The sequence below is a fragment of the Nyctibius grandis genome, chromosome 6 (assembly GCF_013368605.1).
Source record: "Nyctibius grandis isolate bNycGra1 chromosome 6, bNycGra1.pri, whole genome shotgun sequence".
NCBI lineage: Eukaryota > Metazoa > Chordata > Aves > Nyctibiiformes > Nyctibiidae > Nyctibius > Nyctibius grandis.
The window spans coordinates 21,169,836-21,193,578 of NC_090663.1; the positions used below are offsets into that span (position 1 = coordinate 21,169,836).

Below are 23,743 nucleotides of genomic sequence, written 5' to 3' on the forward strand. Positions count from 1 at the left end.
TTGGAATAAAAACGCTGTGGAAGATGTCACCATGCGCTGGCTGAGCCCTAACTGGGTACCTGGAATGTGCCCGTCTTGTACCTTCTCACTGTCAGAGCTGGGTTTCACAAACAGTGACTCAGAAGAGAATAAGCAACAGCTCAGAGAAACACAAGGATTCCCAGTTAAAAGCTTCGTCAGATTTCCTAAATGTAGGGCATCAATGAAAAACTACTGGTTTTAGATGCAATGTTAAAGCACACTTCTGTTAAGAAAACGGAGCCTGTGAATCTCCAAGGTGGACCCTGGGTCCATTTTCCATCAGTTCTTTCCACTTTGGACCATTCTTCGCTTTGCACAGAAGAAAAACTTTTTTCCTTTCCATAGCCATCTCTGTGCAGCTGGGCAGGGCGAGGCAGGGCTGGTGCTTTCATCCTTGGGCTCCATCATCAGCCGTGCCCAGGGCAATGGAGGGCGGTGGGGTCTGCACCAGCAGAGCCACTGCAGCCATGGGAGGTGCTTGGTGGTTCTGCTGCCATGATGTGATGCCACGTAAGGGGCTGCGGAGGCTTTTACGATCATCACTTACTAAACACTTCTGGTGCGGATGCAGGTGAAGGGTAAGTTCTGACTCACGGCTCCAAAGGCTGGGCATCTCTGTGGGACTGAAAGGTGCAAAAAGCAAGAGTTTTATTTTTCTAAGTTACTAAGTCACTAAGCTGTCAGGAGATATGACCGCATACACGCAGACAAAGCAGATCTGCTGATTAGGCTGCGGGTTTACAGCTTATTTTCTCAGTACAAGTTGCCTGTTGGAACAGAAAAAATTCAAAGATAATAAAGCTACAGTGCCTAATGCAGCCCCCCCAACCTTCCCATTAAGCTCATCAGTAGAACAGACAGCAGTGCTAGAGACTGTCTAATCTGTAACACCACACCGTATTTATTGAATAACATACCTATTTATCATATAGTCGTCTTCCTCACTAGCGTTCTGAATGCAATTATCAAAGGTGTCCTTACATCTTTAAATCTCATTTAGAAGGAGAGCCACAGCCAAAATGCTAATGAGCTTGCCTTAATTGTAAACATTGAGCACTGATAAGAATGAAACTCCATCCTCTGTTCTCAAAGAAGTTCTTACGTGTTTCCTACTTACACCGCTTTTTATCTGATTCTCCTTCACTTCTGTTCTAAGGCAGATTAATAGGCACCTGGACAGACAAATAACAGTACTACATCTTCTTCACACCCTTTTGACAGACCTTTGAGACTGCAAAATATTTTTGGAAAATTATTATTGGAAAAAAGATTACTGAATGATCAGGTGGATGGCAATTTTTCAGGCTGGAACAAACAGTTCCCCAGCATTCACATGAACACATTAGTAACTTGTACTTAAATGCTGATGGGACATTTTTTAGAATGTGATAAGTGTGAAATAGCCTGTAGTTTTATCAGTCTTGGTTGCTGCCCACTCCTGCTAAAAAAAGGTTGATTGTGATCATTAAGTTGCAGGTAGGCAGTGCCTCTGGACTGTAAAATAGGAATGTTAGTGCACAGTGATGAAAGCAAACTTTGCTCAACACCTGTCTATATATATTGCAGGTTTCAGTGGCTGCCCGGCTGATCTGTTCGCTCTGTTGTCTGGGAAGAGAGAAGTGGTAAGTAAGAACAACTAAGAACAAGTTTTCTTTTCTTCTTTTTTGAAAGTGCTTAGATTATAAATCCAAAGCTCTGCTTTTGCAGCTCAAGGAATGGCAAGAGAGCTAACGTGGGGAACTGCAGTGGCAGGTGAAATGCTATTCACTTGTCAGCATTTTCAGCTTGTGTTCTTTCAACTGCATTTATATTTTAAGGAAGTGATAAAAAATTGTAGTTCTAAAAGCAAACCAGGCTACTTTTTTTCTGCAAATAACTAGATATATTTTTATGGAATATGATAAAGTAAAAAAGCATTGTATTAGTACCTGTCAGAAAAAAAAAAAACAGAAATAACTGCGTATAGCATAAGAAAGTATTGTTTTTAGCTACTTTTTGGATTGAAAAGAAGTGTGATTTTAAGTCATAGTAATCAGTGGTACTGGATACTGGAAAATGTCTAAGATATGATTAATGAAACATCGGAAGAAAATACTGTCAGTTTGTGTGTTAGCACAGATAGTATGTCTGAAGTCTTATGTGCTGCACTATGGCCATGCCAGGCTATTCTCAGTGGAAACATTTTCTTATGCTAATTCGGTTTGATACACAGAGGTAAAAGGAATACATTAGTCTAATGTAGTTAGCTCAACTAATGTGGCAGTGGGCAGAAATCAACTTGTTTCTCAGTAACTTTTATTAGCAGCGCTTCCATTCGATCAGTAAGTCTTTTTAATGTCACTACTTTTTCCTCTCTTGAGTCTTTACTACGTGTTTTGTGTCCAGGATGGGGTAGATTTGTTGTATTTCTTTGTTGGTGGGTTTATTATTCTTTTTGTTGTTTTATTCTAAAAAAGTATTTGTTTTATTTAAATACCTAGTAGGCATTTCAAGTAGTTCACTGATGTTCCCTGTCTCTGGCTCTTCAGTGGCAGTACCCGGTGCTTTGCTTCGTTGTGAATGCAAAAATTAATGTTTGGGACTCCTTTTCTCTCTGCACTAGCTTAGAAACTAGTTCTCTTTATTAGTTTGTTTTATCTATTTTTTAGTTTCGGTGTGTGTTAGATTTAAGACTGTGAGCAGTAAGTCTCAGGGATCCATAGGAATAAACAGTGAGCAAAATGCTAATTTTTTTTAGCTTTCACGTATTTATTTTTTTCTTTACTACTACATTAGCTGACAGTTTACATCCTGGCTAAGCCTGCTAACTTATTCAGAGAAAAAAACCCAAGGAAGTAGCTGGTGCCAGGGCAAAGACAAGACTTGCTCCTAGCAAGGCTGAATCATTGCCGATGTTTATTTAAGTCGCTGCCTGTTCTCTTGCACCCGGGGCTTTGTGGCTGCCATGGAACAGGTTCTGGGGCAAAATTATCAGCTGATGTAAAGCTACTGAGTGAATTTGTGCTGGCTGAGGATCTTTCCTTTCCTGTCTCTACATAATGTGCTTCTATGTCGGAAATGAATACATTTTGAGGGGGAAAAACCCCAGTATTTCTTCAAGCTGTGTATAAGAAGGATTGTTATGTAGCTTGGTATTTACTCCTATGAAGTATGTGTGGTAAATATTCATATTTACTAAGTCATATAGTTGGGTATCAGGTCAGTTGATAAATCCCTTTCTAACTGTAGCGCAGTGGTGAATGACAAGGAAGTGATGTGTATCTGTAGAAAAGCTGATAGAGAAGGGGGGAGTGAAAGAGAGGGGGAAAGCCTGGCTGAACCCGAAACTTGATTTGGAACTGCTTAAGCAACCTGTAGGCACGCATGTGGTCACGTTGGTGGTTGTTGTTGGTTTGGAAAATACTGCTATTTTCTCCAGTAATTTTATTTCATCTCGGTTTGACTGGGTCTGTTCCCAGTTTGACTGGGAGGTAAGATTTCTTTAAGGCTTACTGCTTCATAGTTCTCATTTCAGGCACAACGTGGCCTTTCAGTGAGCTGTCACGGGTGGAGAGGTACAAACAATACCATCCAGGCACGTGCAAATGGTAGTTCATATTCTCCATGTTAAGTCCAGCAAAATAAATAGGTTTACAACTGTTTCTGATTTAAAACTGAAAAGCACCGAGAGCCAACCTCTGCAACTTGAGGCAATGCTGTTACAGTCCAATGAGTCACGGAGGAATGCAATATAGGGCAACTGCGTGACACCTAGTGTTGCTTAAATAATTCCCCAGAGACTTTAACTCTTTGAAATGCTGCAGTGAGAGAGTGCATATGGCTATAAAAACCACGGGAACCCACTTTGGCTTTGACTTTCTCTCGCATTTTATTTCAGCATTTGAATGCCATTTATTTCCATCTATCTCCCTCTTCGGAGAGGGAGGTTTCGGTTTCTTTTGGAGCTAGAAAGGATGTCACACGTAGTTAGCATTTTCCAAAGGCGAGGAAAGACTATACTTACAACAAAAGGAGCACACATGATGGTGTGGGAGGATTTGCCGCGAGGTTCACCGACACGGACTGGATTACAGTTAGCGCAGGTATTAGTTTTCAGACCTTTGCAATATGCATAGCATATTTTGACCTGCCGCTTTCAGGAGGAGATTAGCTCCCATTTCAGCACAGCTCCGAACAGGCGGATATCCAAAGCGTCAATGCTCATCTGGACGCGAGCTCCACGGCTACATGCTGGGTGCAGGCATCCTGGCCGGCGTCCTGCCAGCTAAGGCAGGAGCCGGACACATGGCACTGAGACAGCCGGGCTGGCACACGAGTGGGCAGAGCTCATCGCTCCGGGCTCCTCATCCAGCAATTGTGGCTATCCTGCCTTTGGACCTGGACCGGTGTGTCCAGCTGAAGGTAGCTCCTTGTTGTGGCGTGCGTCGTCACCAGCCCATCCTCTGCCCGTTCTCTAACATGATCCTTCGCAGGGTAGTTATGTCTTTGGTGTTCAAAAGTAAACCCCTATTAGGGTTTTCATTGTCATTTATATCTTGCGTCAAATGATGTTGGTCTTTTATACCGCGCCTGATGTCAGCCTTTCCCAAGGTGCATGTGAGCTGCCAGGGAATGATGCAGTTGGCTTTGTCACCCCGCTGCTCTGCTCCTCCGCAGCACCCAGCTTTTCTTCTGAGCATTTTCTCAAGATGTTAATGTCTGTAATTGGGCCAAGGAAGAATTCTTTGAAGGGAAAACTGTAGAATGTAGATTATCCTTGTAGCACAGCGAGTAATTAACTGTAAGTAGCTGTGGCCAGGACTCTAGCAAACAGAGTATCAGGTGGCTGTAAAAGATCTTCTCAGCTGTTCGTCTTGACAAGAGTCAGGATCTGGAGAAAGCTGGCAGTTTTGGTAGTGCTTCAAGGATCTAGATGGTTCTGCTTTCATCAGTCCTTGATACCAATTACACAGAATGGGCTCTTCTAGTAATACCTCTGCAAACCCAAACGCACAAGGCAAATACTGTAAATACCACCCGTATTCAAGTCTACCTTCCCAAATCAGAGGTTGACTAGGGCTCATATGAATAGTTTTATATATATATCTGTAAAAAACTTCCTCCACAGAGATGGTCAACTCTTACTCTGTTGTACTTAATCACATCATAAAGCAAAAACAATAACAATACATGACATACCTGTGGGATCCTGAGCACCTCAGGAACATGGGAGATGCTTATTATGAAAAAATGCCCTGCTGAATTCTTGAACGGGGAGAGTTTATTTAGGAGACATAGAGGCTGTTTGTCTGCTGAAGTTTTCAAGCTCCAGTTTCTCCAGTGAATGCAGCAGCTCAGTTTCCATACAGTAATCATGCAGGCTGAATCCTTCATTTCCATACTGAGTGTAACAGAAGAGCTGTAGAAGTACTGATGACATCTCTACGGCTGGTGGTGTCCAGCATATTCTGTGTCTCTCCATGGCGGGAATATGTTGTCAAGGCAACTTCACATCTGAATTTCCAACGCATTTTCATGATTGCATTTACTTAAGAAGCACTTGTGCTGAGCAGTTATTTTTGGTTTAGAGCTCTTTAAATGCTGAACATGTATAAACGAAACTCGTTCAACAAGACAGAGGTGTTCTGGCATGGGTGGGGCTTGGAGGTTATTCTGGCATGGGTGAAAATATGAGAATTTGCTCCAAGCAAATGGAAACCCTCATTGAAACAAGCAAGAGTGATTTTCTTCCATCTGTTCTAAGATCTTTCTTTGGGTATCTTGGGAGCTGCTCTGGATCTTATGCCACAGATAATGTGTAAAAGCATAGTTTTTGCTAATGGGATTGTAGAGTAATTTTTCCTGCTGATGTGGAAGGGGAGATACTCTTTTCTTTCTGGAGTGCCGGAAAACAATACCCTCCTCTGTTACAGTAAGGCATGAGTGATTTTGTCTGTGACATTTCCTTCCCAGCTAAAGGAGGAGGCTGTGTGGCTTATTGACGTGGACAGGAGCAAAATATTTTCACCATCAGCTAAGGTGATGAATTAATCATTCATTTAATCATAAAGGATTATAATTAAATGCATGATTAATTATACTCCCTTAGAGTGGCTGCTAAATGCAGGTGAACCCTGTTTACAGGAGCATGATACCAACTCTGACACTGACTTTTGGAGGCTGGGCACAGGTGCCCTGTTTATGAGGAGCATTGCAGGCAGATTTGCTCACCGATGTTTCAGCCACGGTGCCAGGCGTGACGGCCGCAGGGCAGCTTTGCCTGCAGCACTGACTGACGCATGTGGCAGAGAGGGTGGCAGAGACTGACCTGAAGGTGAGGTTTTTCTAGGTAGGGTTCACTTCTCCCATCCTTTCCACTGAGTTTTTGGTCATGCTGGCTGAGCTAACCAACGGCCTTAGAAGCCTGGAAAGGTAGAAGTATTATCATATATTGCCTCAGCACCTCATGGTCACCTTCCCCCTCTTTCATGTCCCTCTCTCTGGCTTCTGGTATCAGTGAAGAAAATAAGTAGGACTCTTCCAGGTTTTGGTTCAAGGAACAGCTGCCTCCTCCTCTTGTGCCTGGACTAGGTCTGCCATATGTGCTTGTACCTATGCCGGCAGGATTTGGCCATATGATGTGTTATTTTTTAGGTTATTATTTGCTAATATTACAATGCATGTCAAATGTGCTCAAAAGGGGTCAGGATGAAAGAGGTTCAGAGAGCCTACATGAGATGGGTGAGCCTGACCTTGCTGCCACTAACTCAGCTTCACTTGCAGCATCAGCTGTGAGTTACAGGCAAATATAGACCTGCAAATGGCCACTGCTGCCTAATTATGCTCTTGTCCAGTCATTCAGCAAGCATCATTCTGGAGCTCAAAACTCTGGGGTCTTCCTCCACCTTGTCCAGGGTCTCATTCCCCTCCATGCTTCCATGGGAATGAACCAGTAAGGGCAACAAGAAGATTGTATTTAGCATACGTGACCCAAACCAGACAATGCTTTAGGGAAGAACTTTCTTTGCTAAGGTCTGTATATTGAACTACCAGTTTGGTAAAGGCAGTCAGTTAAATCCAGGAAGTGGAATAAAGTAAAACAGTCCTCTGACTCTTTGCTGAAAGGAGATAAAATGAATTAAAGAAAAGAAATGCCTAAAGTTTGGAAAGCAGAGGAATATTCCCTTTCATGACACTTAAAAGTGAACAGAAATACAGGTATGAGATGGAAATATTTTTTTTTAATTGTGTAAATTGCACAAATAAATCAACTGTATGATTTAAAAAATAATTGAGAAATCAATTTCACAAATAAAGGAAAAATTCATGAAGATTAGTAAAAAGCTGTGTTCAAGGACAAATTCCTTCCATTCCATTTCCATCTCTTTTGCTCTTAAAATTAATCATATTTCTCACACACCCAGTTGTAAGTTGAATATTTTGTCTGCACATGCATTTTAATCAGCACTACTTTGTTAGTCACAGATCATGGCTCCCTGGCCTGAGGTGGAAAAGCCTGAAACCAATAACTATATTGGGGACTCTTCCAAACAAAACCAGAACATGGCTGGGAAAGAAGGAGAAAATCACAAAGGTAATGTGTGCTGACCTGTGAGTTACAGAGATATATACATTTTGGGGCTCCTTGGAGAAGATGGAAAGTAATGACACCACTTTTCAAATGTTCTGTTTCATCAGGCAATGTGGCTTCACATGGAAATAAAGGGGAAATTCAACCTGCGTTTTCCACAATAGCCTTGATAGATGAGACAAGGCCAGAAGAAGATGACCCATGGGCTCTGCCGGAACTGCAGGACACTGGGGTCAAGTGGTCAGGTAGCCATTTCTCAGTAAATAAGTTACCTGCATTTATTTTTTCCATCACTTCTGCTCTCTTTGTCTCAGTTATTTTTCTGAAATGATATTTGCTGCAGAAGTGAATGTAAGATTTGAGGAGTTTTCAGATGTAGGCTTTACAATCTGTCTCAATTTCCCCAACAGTGGATGGGGATATTATATTTAGTCAGTTAAGAAGAATCTGGAAATCATGCTGCTTACCCTCCTTAAAACACAAGGAGGTATATGGAAAACAATCCAAAACTAATATGGTTTTATATCCAGGCTTCTACTGGTCTTTTTTTACTCAGTAGGATGACTGTGTAAAACTGAGGGTTAATCTCAGACTTCATAAGGCTTTTATTATATAGCAAAAGCTTTTACATGGTAAAACTAGGCACAGGAACTACCTACTTCTGCAGTTAAAGTTAGATTAAGAACATTCTTCCGGGTTTAATCACACACTGGGGTCACAACACTGTCTTTGAATCCATAGTCTCTGCTTGTGCGCTAGACTGTTCCAGAGAGAACACCAGATACATCAAGCAAGTTTTTTTATGCATAATGTATTTGTTTTACAGAACTGGACAGAAAAGGAAAAATAATTCGTGTACTCTACGGCATAGGGAAGTTTATCATACTACTTGGATTATTATACTTGTTCGTGTGTTCTCTGGACGTACTGAGCTCTGCTTTTCAACTGGTAGGAGGTATGAAAATGTCTAAAATATCAAGAATAAACTATGAATGAGGCAGTAAATTTCATCTGAGTGACTAAATTACAAGTATCACTGTTCAAGAACATTCTCTGTAGATTTATGTGTTGAGATATAGATTCAGAAGGAAGTAGCTCTGATTGAAGACTGACCTTCATTTGTTTGAAAGGGCTTTTGTTTCTCAAATTCCAAAGAGCTGTTGATGTAGGGATTATTGGCACCAATTTCATAGTAGGTTCCTGTTACTTTAGTGGCAGTTTACAGGAATAGATCTGTGAAAGATATTTCAACAAGGTGAAATACGAAAATTGTGCTCTTGATCAATGCATCCAGCACTGAAATGTCCCCCAAATCCTTCAAAGATTAAAACTATTGAAATATATTTTTTACATTTACCTATCTCCAAGGGTTGAATTCTGCTGATGGATTCAGAAGAGGTTATCAGAGAAATACGTGAGCTTTTGTTGGAAGTATTTTGGATTTTTGGCAACACAGAAAGCTACAGGAACAGAATTACTCAGGATTATTAAAATAGTTTTCCTTGATGCAGTAACCAAAAATAACAAGGCAGTAATAGCATTTAAATCCATGCATGTGTGGTTTTTTGTCCTACAGTCTTTCCTCTGATAGCGTGATTTTATATGGTTCTCTTCAGAGTTCAGTAGAGCTTGTTCAGCTGCTGAAATGAGAGAATATAAAGTATTCTCTGATAACTGAGAAGCTGAGAGTTCAGGACCTGAATTTGGGTCCCTGGGATACGTCATCTTGTACATTTTTTGACTGGCAAGCAGGACTATATAGGTATCAACTAAGTGGTTGAATGCTCTTTAATTAAACACTCTGATAATTCCTATGGACTTCAGCTTGTTCTTCCTTCACTCTGAGAACATGGTTTTTGTAGGTAAAGCAGCTGGGGACATTTTTCAAGATGATTCAGTGCTGTCTAATCCTGTTGCGGGATTGGTGATTGGAGTTCTGGTGACTGTTATGGTCCAGAGCTCCAGCACTTCTTCGTCCATTGTGGTCAGCATGGTGTCCTCCACACGTAAGTCTGCTTACAGTATCTTCCTAGAGATCGCTCATAAACCTTGGTCTGGGGTGCAAACATTCCCACCTGTGTGCAAGTTGTAGAAGGTTTGGGTGTAAGAGTAGAGACTGCAGGAAAAAAATTTAAAAGCTCTTGCCCTGATATAAAATAAAATTTTATAAAATAATAATAATAATAATAATAATAATAATAGCAACAGTAGTAGTAGTAATAATAGTAAGTCCACAACTGCAATGAAAATCATTGGAAGCCTTGGCACTGAACGCATTAATTTTAGAAGTGTCTATACTTTTCTCATGTTAGCCAGTTACTGAACTTCATTTGTTTCTGTAGCATCATTTCAAAATTCTGCAATAAGTAGGAAAATGCCTGGGAAAGAAGAGACTTTATTTTACTCTGACCCTCTAACACGTGGTGAAAAGGGCTAACCATGGGCTGCCATTTCAGTGGGGATCATGGGACTATGGGAGTGCTATGTTCCCAGGGGCTTGATTAAAGCAAACATATCTGGATTGTATCACCTAGTCCCAGTCATGTCAAGGGAAGTCAGGGTTCCAGTGACATTAACAGATGTTAATTTTCATTGGAGCAAAGAGCTTGCTGATGATCTGATTTTTTTATGCAATGCTTCCTTTTCTGCTTTCTAGTGCTAACTGTTCGATCAGCTATTCCTATCATAATGGGGGCAAATATTGGCACCTCAGTTACAAACACGATTGTGGCACTCATGCAAGCTGGGGACAGGAATGAATTTAGAAGGTATTGTGCTTAAACACCAGATCTGAAAAGCTGCTTTTCTTCCTTCTTTGTAGGTTTTCTTCTATATTCCCTATCACTGCTACAGCCATTCAACTTTTCTATTGAGCAAAATTTGAACGTCTAGTTAGGAAAGTCACAAGCATGGCCATGGCCAAGGTATAATGCTTCTCGATATATGGCTTCATATACTTGAAGAAAAGCATATTGGGTTCCTTTAAAAGTTTTGTGATTTTGTAAGAATTTACCATTTTTAACTGGATCTTGCACAAGGATAGATTTTCAACTGCTACCACTATACCACCCACCTTTGATTATCTCTTAATTATGGGAGGGCTGTACAAGAAGTTAGTATTACAGTATTTTGGTCTACTCTCCTGAAAAGAGACTTCAATGTTGAAGGTATTTAAGTCTACCATAAGCAAGAGCTGGTAACTGTAGAGAAATGAAGTGTTCTGTCTGTCAAATATATACAGTGACAACTTTTAGACTGCTACTTGACATTATCACTGAGAGAGCTCATGGAATGCTGGAGATGGGCAGTAAACTTGGGAGGGATATGAGTCTTTGGTACCTTGCCATTTTTGGCATACCAAACGTATGAAATAATAGACTTAGCCGAAGCCTCTGAGGCAAGAGCTGCCCAGGCTGTGGAGGAGAAGCTGGAAGGGAGCTGTACACTGACAGTTTGCAAGAACATGTGAGAGGGCTGCAAAGAGCTGTCTTCCCCCATGAGTCAGGGAGAACAGGTCCCAGAGACAATGCCTGGCTGAGGATTAAAAATGTACCAAAAATGGGTAAGAGGCAAAACAAACGTACTCTTGGCAGCCTTGTGTCAAGGATCACTTTTGCCTTTTCTAGTTTGTCTTGTTTCACTCACTTGGCTGGCTCTTTCATTTGGTCAACGGTGTGGAGACAACTTAGCGCTCTATAGCAAAGTAGCCTTCTCCTGTGACCCCAGAAATTAAATGATTCCCATCTTGAAATGGGCTTCATCCTCACTTCTATGATTTCATATTTAATTGACGTGCACATGTTGTTTAATTAAAAGCAGCTCTGTTTTTTCATTTCTTCTCACAGGGCCTTTGCTGGGGCGACAATCCATGATTTCTTTAACTGGCTCGCTGTATTTGCACTGTTGCCCATTGAAGTTATTTCTGGCTATCTTTACCATCTCACTAATGCTATAGTTGAGTCCTTTCATCTTGAAAGTGGTGAGGATGCCCCTGAGCTACTAAAAGTTATCACGGACCCCTTTACAAAGCTCATCATTGAGGTAAGCTCTCTCTCTTCAAGGAAGCTGCTGACTTGGTTCAGTCACAGCTAATCAAAATACTCTGAATATGGGGGAGGGCTCCCACTTCTTTGTGTCCTCGCGGTAAAGCTCATTAGCAGATGGATTCTTCTTTTTATTCACACTTCATAAAGCCCCAGCTCTATATTTCCTGTTTATATTTCCCCCACCTTCCACCTTAATGGTGATAGACCCAGCTAGGAAGACTGGGAAGGCAGGTGAGGACAAATACAACACATGGGATGGATGGGATGGTAGCCTGTTGCCTAGACATTGGCAGATGGTACTAGCTGAGACAACCTAGCATGTCTAGAAGATCTGCATAGAACCTGAAGAGATGACACTGAAATTATGGGAAACTTGCACACATCTAGAGGGACAGCTGGAGGGCAGGGGGGATGCGCACAGCTCCTAAAATGACAGTAAATGCGTTTAGGCAGTTCTGTCAGTGTAGTTGTTTAAACAGAAAGGGTGAGATGAGGTGGTGGATGATCTGGGGAGAATGAGACGCAGCATCTGTGCGCATAGAGTTGTACCTTTTTCTGGGAGTAAACCCCCTCTTACCTGTTGGGCAGCAACTCCAGCATTAGAGATGGTCATGGAGGATTTACATGGTTGAGCTTCCAAAGGGAGTTATTTTAGCAGAGCTGAACAGAAGTGTGTGATGCAAGTTGGAATAATACTTTTTTTTTCCTCCTTCTTTTTTTTGAAGCTTGATAAATCAGTAATAAATGCAATTGCTACAAATGATGAATCAGCAAAAAACAAAAGCCTGGTAAAGGTTTGGTGTGTAACTGAAACCAATGTGGTGAGTATCATGCAAAATACATTGTCAGGTTCCTCAGGAAATATATTACTGATCTGAAGCTGACACTCCTTATCATAGGATTGTGAAATTAGAAATTTGAATGAGTATTTTTTTTGCAGAAGAAAAAGAATGAAAAAGAATGAAATTTAATGTATTTTTTTCCTCCACTTAAACTAAGTATGTCATACCAGTGGTGAGCTTGACCTGGTTGCTTTCGGTACCATGCAGGCCCTTACTTACCAGAACTGGTGGTTTGGAGCCAAGCCTTTTACTCCTTTCACATCCAAATGCCTTTAAACTCTGATACTCCTACCAACTCACTGAAAGTGGAAAAAAATCTGCAATATAGGCCAAAGAAAATATCTTTTTGCCCACCATTTATCTATCAATCTAACCAGCTTCAGTCTTATGTGTGTTAGGGTGATCTGGTGGCAGCTGGTTATTTGCAGCTTTCTTGGAAAACTGCCCTTGGAGAAAGCCTCTGTGGGGCCATGGCCCATTGTTCTTCACCCAAGCAACACTGCAGCTTGAAGGAATCTGTTGCCCAGATCGACACCAATGAGTATTTTGGTAAACTGTGGAGCTGAGTGTTTGGTTTGCGTTGTTCAGCTAACTAACAATTAGAGCATTAAATATCCCTTGGATCTCTACTTAGACTATTCTACTTGTTGGTATGTGTAGAAAAGTAATTCCTGAAGTCTTGAGGCAGAAGATACTTAAGGATACACAGTGGAGGTTAAAATTAAGTGCTCGGGTTTTTAGAGGAGCCCAACTCCTATTGAATGACGGTCTGGATGGCCAGTGAAATGCTAGCTGAGGAGATAGTGCCAGAAGCAGAGCTGTGCTAATGTGACCCTCTGCTCAGGTTACGCTGCTGAGGAGCTGGGTATTCCATCTCACGGGAAGCAGAACGCTTGTGCAGCTGTACTGCTCTCAGGCCCCTGGCCTGCACTTGGCTACCCCTTCACTGCACTGCCTGGGCAGGCACAGCCTAAGTCTCACTGAGGTCTGAGCCCCTGAGTCCTACAGTCCCCCCATTCATAGAAGATAATCAACTACATGGGAAGTGTAGGCTGGGGGTTACATTTCCATATATGTAATTTTTTTCTGTGTTTGTCTATATTTTGACTGCGTAACTACTACCCAAGCATACAGTCAAATTACAAAACCACATGAAACCCCTGCCAGCCTGACTTGAACTTGGTGAGGGAAGAGGAAGATCATTTAAATGATTTACATTCCTGTGGGTTAAATGCATTTCTGGCAAAAATGATTAAACAGACTTATGGCAGGGATAAACACATGCAGACCCCATATGTTTAAAGCAAAACATAAGGATAAACATTTTCACAGAATCACAGAATCAGCTAAATTGGAAGAGACCTCTGGGATCGTTGAGTCCAACCTTTGACCTAACACCACTGTGTCAAAAAAAACTGGACATGGCACTTAGTTGACATGGTGGTGTCAGGGCAATGGTTGGACTCGATGATCCCAGAGGTCTCTTCCAACCTGGTTGATTCTGTGATTCTGTGAACTAGACCATGGCACTAAGTGCCACATCTAGTCTTTTCTTAAACACCTCCAGGGATGGTGATTCCACCACCTCCCTGGGTAGCCCATTCCAATGCCTAATAACCCTTTCTGTGAAGAAATTCTTCCTGGTGTCTAACCTGAACCTCCCCTAGCGCAGCTTGAGACTATGTATTTTGATCTAACGCAGCTACTTTGAAACTCAGATGTCTGAAAAAAATTTCAGGAAGGTGAGAAACAACATTGTGTTGTGTTTGCAAAGGCTGATGTGTTGGGGAAGGCTGGAGCCCAGGCGCTCCCTGAAGATACGGGGCACTGGGTCCACCCCGGCTTTGCCCATCTGCATCAGCTGGAGGGGGAATGCGAATGCAGGTGTCTGCAGGCAGTGCCCAGCAAGAAAATATGATTCCTCTTTCCACCTTTCTGCAAAAGAGAATCACCCAAACATGTCTTAAAGATACCTTCTGTTCAGCAGTGTGGTTCAGAGTCCATTTGGCTGTTAGCTGCTCTTGTGGGGAAGCACATTTCAGTCAGCAAACCCTTCCTTAATCTGCATAAGGACCTATGGATCTAGCATCAGAACGCAGTACATCTGGGCTGGAAGCTCTTATAAGGAAGGTTTTATTGTGGTATAAATAGAAATTCAGGTTCAGCTCAGTAATAAATACTAATGCTAATCATAGTGCTAGCAATTAGCTCTTAGCATTTGAGCTTTAAAAAGGAAAGTAGTAGCAGCACTTCTGTTTCTACAGACAGGAAAACTGAGGCACAGAAAGGCAGCGTGAGCAGCTTGTGCTCATCCAGCAACAGAGGCTGCACTAGTATTGTAGTATTCTGAATCACAGTCCTGTACAGTACTCGCCAGACCATTAATTGCAGCTGAGATGACAGTAAAAAGGTCTGTCTTTGATCCAAGGAAGCTGTGGCACTGGCTGGAAAAGGAATGCCGCTGTCCCCCCGCAGCAGCAAGACATTAACCTCATTCCACAAACCCTGACATCAGTAGTTAAGGTTCTTAGCTACTGATGACTTTGTGCTATGGTTATTACAATGTAGAAGGTTTGGGGGATATTTTAATCTTTAAATGTGGTGTTGATTGTCTTGGGTAACAGCACAACCATTTATTTTAAGAATGCAAGAAATTTTACCCTTTCATTAATGTGGTGCCAGCTTAAACTCCAGCTTACAAATTTGCCTTTAGTTGATGAATGCTTGGTTGTAGTAAAAACCTAGAACTTTTCATGAGCTCTTACTGAAGGGTTGTAGGTGACTGAACTACCTGCTTTGTCTGGCAATCTTTAGACACAGCAGAATGTCACAATTCCACCTTCAGAAAACTGCACATCTCCTGACCTTTGCTGGACTGAAGGAAACAAGACATGGACCATCAAGAATGTAACTGAAACAGAACATATCAGTAAATGTAAGTAGTAGAACTATTTTTCCTTTGGTAATATCTTTACAAATGTGTATAGCTTTCTAACTGTTAACAGACCACTTCAGAGGTGTATCAAGAGGCACTTGCCTGTGTATAGACACAAGGTACTACTGCAGGTGCAGTCAGAGCAGCCCGTGCTCTGTTATAGCTACACAGCTGGAGTTACCAGCATGATCATGGTATCTGACTGCAGATGGATCTCTTTCCATGCTCCATGATACCAGCAATTGAGGTCTTCAGTATCATGTCACCCTCGCTGTTCAGGTGACTTGGAGCTACAGTTACTTTGCCGTAACGTTTGCTTGGATATCTCCATCCCTAAGCATGCCCAACAGCCCTTCTCAGGCACGCAGACACCTCTGGGAAGAGCAGACCCACCATCCGGCCTGAAGCACACCAAAATTTCCTCACACTCTTGAATTCTTCTCCCTTGCACATCGTCACCTAGCTCCTGCCTGCCCCGCAGGGGTGCCCGTTTTGTATTTTATAAGCATGTCCATACAAGAGCTCCTCTCGCTCCCCTCAGATATGGCTTTTGTGGAGTAAGGGAGGTGGCATTTTCACTCTTTGCGTCGCCCCCTCAAGCTGTGTGTGCGTTGGTCCCATTTTCTTAGGGGCAGGTATGAAAACCACAGCTGGGCTTGGGATCAGAAGCAAAAATGTGGGGAGGCCAATTAATTTTCCTTCTCTTTTTCAGGCCGGCATCTCTTTGCAGAAGCAGACCTGCCTGATCTTGCCATTGGTCTCATCCTTCTGGCTTTGTCCCTGCTTGTTCTGTGCTCCTGTTTGGTGATGATCGTTAAGCTATTAAACTCTGTGCTTAAAGGACAAGTGGCGAGCGTTATCAAGAAGACAATCAACACTGGTAATTATCTGTTTTTCCTGAAGATTGTTTTCAGGAATGACAAGGACACTGAGCACATTTATTCATATCTCTTGTTCTGGCAGATATTATAGAATATCTTAAAGAAAACATTACTAAACGAAAATTGCATCCCCTCCAACATTCTTTCTCCCAAGCATGTTATTTTATTTCTTTTAAAAATCTATTAGTGAACAGCTTGCTTGAGAACTGCAGCAGATTAACAGCAACAGAGACCAAAGTCCAGGCTCTGTTTCTTGATGTATAATCATTAGCTGTTAGAAATGCAATGTTCCTGTCCTCAAAAGATAGCGCTGAAGTGCTGAGATCATGATTGCCTGCTCTGGCACAGAGCCTGCACGTTTCTTCTAACTAAGTTGAAAAAAAGTTGTAGTGATTACTGATCTAATTCCCTTTTCTTGCCCTATGCCACTGCTTAACCCTCTCTTCAGTAGGATAAGGCAGCCCTGAACAGTGGTACTTTCTGTCTTTCCCCATGTTCTCCAGGTGTTTTTTCAGCCTGGATCCTTTGATTCCAAATGTGGGGTTTTTCCTCACTTGGCTGCTTTTTCTTCATCCTACCTTGAATGGAAAGGTTAAAACCTGTAGCAGAGAAAAGCAGTCCTGGCATGTCTCTGGTTGTGGTTGAAGAGAGTGTTCACAGAAATGGGGAAGGCAACAAAGTGCTCCCCATGCTGTCTTTTCGTCTCCTGGACAAAGAACACTGCCTGGATCAAAAATGAGGGGTAGAAAGTAATCAGCTCCCCATTACTGTTCATTTGTGATCTACTCTGTCTTCCTCTGTGTCTTCCCAGCTGAGTAATTCCTGACTTCTTGGCTTACTCATTAATCTGCAGAATACAGGGGACAATTGTGCATGGTTTCTCTAATCAGTGTGATTAGCTTTTCTTTGTGAAAGCTAGCAAGTGAATTTTTAGAAGGTGATCAGCTTGAAACTAGTTGGAACAACCAACCTGATTTTCTCAGGATGGTCTTCAGAGCTTTCTGAAGATCCAGTCCATGTAGTGGGTGCCTGGTTGCCAAAACCAAGACACTTTAGACACTTAGAAGGTGTTGTGTTGAGCTCTGAAGAAACATTTCTGGTACCTAATTGTATTATTACATAAATGCTACCCTGGGTCAGCACAAACATCTCCCTAGTCTAGTACCATGTCAAAGTGTGTCTGGTGGTGGAAGGCTGGAGAGGGAGTACCGGTAAATTAGAATAGTAGAACTATCTCTGATCCAAAATTGTCACGTAAGAGACAGTATGCAAACAATATAATTACATTTTAAATATTTAATAGGCTTTTCACTGCTATGTTACTGTGTTATCCTAAAGACAATGTTCTCTCTCTACTTTTTTAGATTTCCCATTTCCTTTTACTTGGCTAGCTGGTTACCTGGCTATGCTTGCAGGGGCTGGTATGACCTTCGTTGTCCAAAGTAGTTCTGTTTTCACATCTGCTATTACACCCCTTGTTGGTAAGTTGTCAATACTGTATTCTTTATCCTCATGCTTTGTCTTCTCCATCATTCTGAAACCACTCAATCCTGTTTCTTTTCTCCTAGGCATTGGCGTTATAAGCATTGAGCGCTCTTATCCCCTTACCTTAGGAGCTAACATTGGCACGACCACAACAGCTATACTTGCGGCTTTAGCAAGTCCAGGGAGTACATTAAAATATTCATTACAGGTCAGTATAAACCAATGCTTCCTTGACTTCATTTAGCAGTGAGGGAAAAAAACCTGTCAAAATTGTCTGTGATACAAATACACCATGAATGTCGTCCTTGATTTTGAGCTATTCATGGCAGCTCATTAATTTCAACTACTAGAGCAAAAAGCTTTTAACAAGCATTCTCAGAATGTCATTATATAGTAAAATCTTGCTTTCATAAATCAGGTTTGATCTGATTGAATTAATTCAGAACTGAGACAGGGTTGGCCATTTGACCCCCAAGTGTGGGGTCTCTGCAGCTTGGAATTCAGTGCCCACATCTCTGACAGCCCTCTTAGGTAGTCCCCTATGAGGGTTACTAATTTCTCTAAGTACCCTCCTCAGGACCTTAACGCTGTTCATGCAGGGTATAGGGCCGCCTGTAATATAAGTGAAAGCTGTACAACCCGTAAGATGTGGTCTTCCTACCTAAGGCTGCAGTGAGCATCGTGGCATCTATTTTCTCATTGCAAATCTAATCTGAGTGGGTTTTATTGAATTCCTTGTTGCCTCAGACTATTTAAAAAGTAGGCAGCCTGGCTTTGGGCTCCCATTTACCACCCAGTAAAGAAGGTTCCAGGCAGCAGATAACATTTGAATGAACCCTCTACATCAAAGAGTAAAAAGATAATGAAGTTTCCTTTGTGAATAGGATGAATGTTTTTCACTAGCCACAATAAATCAGGAAAATTGTAGAAGTCATTTTATTGTCCTGAGGCATGATAGAACAGTTGTAATCATGAAAAGATACTATCTTGACCAAGCTCAGATTTCACGATAACTTGCTGTTTTTATAACGTACTTTAAAAATAAACCCCTGTACTTTCACATTTACTTCAATCTGATAACAGTTCTAGAATGAAAGCAAGATAAGGTGAGCAGGGAATGTACTGTTTTCTTCTGCATGTGCTTGTTCTGTCTAAGCGACTTCTAAAAGCTTTAGCAAGTAGGTGTCTCTTCACGCTTATTTTTTAAAAAAACAACTTTGAAGTATATAAATGAAATTATTATAAAAGACCCAGACAAAGTCACATTCCAGGAATCTCCTCAGTGCCATATAAACTTTTAGCTAATTTTTGGAAAATCCAGGTTTGTACCATTAGTAATTTCTGAATAGCGTGTATGCAATATCTAATTTACACTTCCCATCTTTTAATTGAAAACTTATGGATGCAGAACCCAGTAATGAACAGTTCTGCTGTAGTTCTCACGCCTTACTAACAACAGTACTCTTTCCTGATAGCTGTTTGGTTTGTCAGCTTTATTTCTGATGGACTCCATTTCTTGCGGTTCAAAGCTGCATTTTAAGACTTCATCTGTGGGGAGATATGTCGTCCCCTCTAGGCTTGCCTTGTGTCCAAATGCTGTCCCCTGTTTGTAGGCAGTGTTCTTCACAATGTGTGAGGTATTACTGAGTCCTTACTTTGTGCTAGGAAAGGCCTTGCAGTGAAATAGCACGAAAGACAAAAAAAAACAGTGGGAAGCACGGGAAGGGAAACCATGGAGTCTTAGTGCCACTGGAAGTTATCATGTGAGTGCGAGCATTTAGAGGCATTTTAGCTAATGAACTTCTTAAATGTTTTGGCTTTCAGATTGCCTTGTGCCACTTTTTCTTCAATATCTCTGGGATTATTCTGTTTTACCCGCTACCTTTTACCCGGCTGCCAATCCGCATGTGCAAGACCTTGGGAAACATAACAGCCAAGTACAGATGGTTTGCTATATTCTATCTTCTCATCTGCTTCTTTCTTCTGCCTTTGTTTGTATTTGGTCTGTCACTGGCAGGCTGGCCAGTCCTTTTGGGTGTTTGCCTTCCCCTGCTTGCTCTTTTTATTGCTGTGATTGTAATTAATATTATGCAGTCCAAGCGACCACATTCACTGCCTGAGAAGCTCCAAAATTGGGATTTCCTACCCATCTGGCTGCACTCCCTAGAGCCCTGGGACAATATAATTATGTCTTTGCTCTCCTTTTGTGGGAAACACTGCTGCGGCTTCTGCAAGTGCTGCAAAATCAATGCAGAACAGGAGGGTGCCAAAGACAAGCATCTAAAAACTGTGGAGGTTTATGAAAACACCATTGCGATGGCTGATGAAGAAAGAGGTGGAAGAAGGGCACCAGCTTCAGCTTGTGTTGAAAAAACAGGCACAAACAACACGGCCTTATAGTAGTGGATCAACCCATAGTAGCAGAGATACAGCATAGGACAGTCAGGCTCTTGAAAACCACCTTGGACAATGCACTGAGGACAGAGTGAACAATTTGTTAGGTTCCTCCAGCCAGTGATATATCACTCATCAAGGAATGGAGTCAAACAAGCTTGACAGAGTCCCTAGAAAATCTATGATCAGCTGAAAAGGTAATGACAGATTTGCTTACAGACGATCTACTATGCAGTACCGTCATCCAGTGCTATCAGTAGCAAACAAAAGAAATCCTGATGTAGTCCCATGAAGTGAGGGATGAAAGGTGTGATGATCCACAGAATCACATAGAATCACAGAATCACAGAATCAACCAGGTTGGAAGAGACCTCTGGGATCATCGAGTCCAACCATTGCCCTGACACCACCATGTCAAATAGACCATGGCACTAAGTGCCATGTCCAGTCTTCTCTTAAACACATCCAGAGATGATGACTCCACCACCTCCCTGGGCAGCCCGTTCCAATGTCTAATGACCCTTTCTGAGAAGAAATTCTTCCTAATGTCCAACCTGAACCTCCCCTGGTGAAGCCTGAGGCTATGTCCTCTTGTCCTATCGCTAGTTGCCTGGGAGAAGAGGCTGACTCCCACTTCACTACAACCTCCCTTCAGGTAGTTGTAGACTGCAATAAGGTCACCTCTGAGCCTCCTCTTCTCCAGGCTAAAGAACCCCACCTCCCTCAGCCGTTCCTCGTAGGTCAGACCCTCCAGACCCTTCACCAGCTTGGTCGCCCTCCTCTGGACTCTCTCCAACACCTCAACATCTTTCTTGGAGTGCGGGGCCCAGAACTGGACACAGTATTCAAGGTGCGGCCTCACCAGTGCCGAGTACAGAGGGACGATCACTTCCCTAGACCGGCTGGCTACACTATTCCTACTAGAGGCCAGGATGCCACTGGCCTTCTTGGCCACCTGGGCACACTGCTGGCTCATGTTTAGCCGGCTGTCGATCAGCACTCTGAGGTCTCTTTCTGCCAGGCTGCTTTCTAACCACTCTTCCCCCAGCCTGTAGTGCTGCATGGGGTTATTGTGGCTGAAGTGTAAGACCCGGCACTTGTTCTTGTTGAACCTCATGCTGTTGGTCTCGGCTCATCTATCTAACCTGTCCAGATCCCTCTGTAGGACCTTCCTACCCTCCAGCAGATCGACACTGCCACCCAGCTTGGTGTCATCTGCAAATTTGCTGAGGGTGCACTCAATCCCTACATCTAGATCATCTATAAACATATTGAACAGCACCGGCCCCAGAACTGAGCCCTGGGGGACACCGCTAGTGACCGGCCGCCAGTTGGACTTTGCCCCATTCACCACCACTCTCTGGGCTCGGCCATCCAGCCAGTTTTTAACCCATTTAAGAGTCCACCCATCCAAGCCCCGGGCAGCTAGTTTGTCTAGGAGGATGCTATGGGAGACAGTGTCGAATGCCTTACTGAAGTCTAGATAGACTACATCCACAGCCCTGCCCTCATCTACTAAGCGGATCACTTTGTCATAGAAGGAGATCAGGTTGGTCAAGCAGGACCTGCCTTTCATGAATCCATGTTGGCTGGCCCCGATGCCCCGATTGTCCTGCATGTGCCATGTAATGGCACTCAGGATGATCTGTTCCATCACTTTGCCTGGCACCGAGGTCAGGCTGACAGGCTTATTGTTCCCTGGATCATCCTTCTGACCCTCCTTGTAGATGGGCGTTACATTTGCTAATTTCCAGTCAGCTGGAACTTCTCCAGTTAACCAGGACTGCCGGTAGATAATAGAGAGTGGTTTGGCAAGTTCATTTGCCAGATCCTGCATTACTCTGGGGTGAATCCCATCCGGGCCCATAGCCTTGTGGGTGTCCAACTGGCACAGCAGGTCACTAACCGTCTCCTCCTGGATTACAGGAGGTTCACACAGCTCCCCGTCCCTAACTTCAGGCTCTGGGGGCCGAGTCTCCTGAGGACAACCGGTCTTGACATTAAAGACCGAGGCAAAGAAGGCATTGAGCACCTCTGCCTTTTCCTCATCCCCTGACACTACACTACCCTCCTCATTCAGCAAGTGGTGGAGGCTCTCTTTGACCCTTCTTTTGCTGTTGATGTATTAGTAGAAACTTTTTTTGTTATCTTTGACCGTAGCAGCCAAATCAAGCTCTAATTGAGCTTTGGCCCTTCTAATCTTCTCCCTACATGACCTGGCAACATCCCTATAGACCTCCCAAGTTACCCGACCCTTCTTCCAGACCAAGTAGGCTCTCTTTTTTTCCTTAAGTTCTAGCCCAAGTTCTCTGTTTAACCAGGCTGGTCTTTTTCCCTGATGGCTTGTCTTCCTACAGACTGGGACAGCCTGCTCCTGAATATTTAGCAATTCCCTTTTGAAGCATGTCCAGCCTTCCTGGACCCCTTTGCCCTTCAGGACCGACTCCCAAGGGACTCTGTCCACCAACCTCTTAAACAGGCTAAAGTCTGCCCGCCGGAAATCTAAGGCAGAAGTTCTGCTCTTGCCCCTCCTTACTTCCCCCACTATCGAGAACTCTAACGTTTCATGGTCACTATTCCCAAGACGGCCACCAACCCTCACATCTCCCACTATTCCTTCTCTGTTCACAAACAACAGGTCAAGCAGGGTCCCTCCTCTAGTGGGCTCATTTACCACTTGCATGAGGAAGTTGTCCTCCACACATTCGCGGAACCTCCTAGATTGCTTCCTCTCTGCCATGTTGTATTTCCAGCAGATATCTGTCAAGTTGAAGTCACCCACAAGTACAAGGGCCGGCGACCGGGCGGCTTTTGACAGCCGCTTGTAAAACGCCTTGTCCGCCTGCTCATCCTGGTTGGGTGGTCTATAACAGACTCCCACCGTAATGTCCGCCCTGCCAACCTTCCCCCTGATCTTTACAACCATAACCATTCAACCATCCATTCAACCTTACTTAAAAAACAAACAAGCAAACAATGCACTTGTAAAACACCTCTCTGACCTACTGGCTTATTCAGCACAAGTTACTTTATAATACCCAAAAAGCTATGGAAATGAAAAAAAAAAGTAAAAAAAAGAGAATCCTAATATTTTCATTGGCCTGTTTGCAGTGGTCAAAACAGAAAATAGTAGTTTTCCCAGTATGGACAAAATCTATTATATGTGTGTGAAGGAAGAACAAAATTCCAGGACATCCTTCAGAAGCTCTGGGAGTCCTGCTCTGGCATAAGGGTATGCATCAGCCCATTTTGAGCCCTCTCTGTCTCCTTTAACACCAGGAACAGGAGTTACAAACCTTTATTATCTCAAGCCTAAAGGCCATAAAAGCAATTGCTGATCCCTCTGTCTGCTGAAGGTTAAGCACTGGGTTTGGAGACACTGGGTGGCTACCGAAGGGCTCGATGGACTCAGGATGTGGTTGTGAGGCCAGTCCTCTCTCTAGATTGTGCTCCCTAATCGTGTTCATCATGTAACCCCACAGTCAGAGGAATGGTGCAGGAGGGAGGACAGGTGGCCATTGTAGGGGAGGAGACAGCCACCCAAGCGTGGGCTGACACCAGGAGATCTG

At 43.0% G+C, this 23,743-nt stretch overlaps 1 protein-coding gene across 1 annotated transcript; it reads left to right on the top strand.

Moving 5' to 3' along the window:
- Window positions 1-1,589: 1,589 nt before the first annotated feature.
- SLC34A2 (solute carrier family 34 member 2) lies at window positions 1,590-20,180 on the top strand. The gene is made up of 13 exons (XM_068403920.1): window positions 1,590-1,643; window positions 7,480-7,594; window positions 7,699-7,836; window positions 8,418-8,546; window positions 9,454-9,597; window positions 10,248-10,359; window positions 11,437-11,632; window positions 12,363-12,458; window positions 15,294-15,414; window positions 16,127-16,294; window positions 17,660-17,776; window positions 17,864-17,988; window positions 19,605-20,180. Exons 2-13 carry the CDS (start codon window positions 7,489-7,491, stop codon window positions 20,178-20,180), a joined length of 2,028 nt encoding a protein of 675 aa, XP_068260021.1. The 5' UTR covers window positions 1,590-1,643; window positions 7,480-7,488.
- The last annotated feature ends 3,563 nt before the right edge of the window (window positions 20,181-23,743 follow it).

Coding starts and splice junctions, on each gene's coding strand:
- SLC34A2 (XM_068403920.1), top strand. CDS start 7,489: ATGGCTCCCTGGCCTGAGGTGGAAAAGCCTGAAACCAATAACTATATT. Junction 8,547..9,453: donor TGCTTTTCAACTGGTAGGAG/GTATGAAAATGT, acceptor TGGTTTTTGTAG/GTAAAGCAGCTGGGGACATT. Junction 16,295..17,659: donor CAAGAAGACAATCAACACTG/GTAATTATCTGT, acceptor CTACTTTTTTAG/ATTTCCCATTTCCTTTTACT.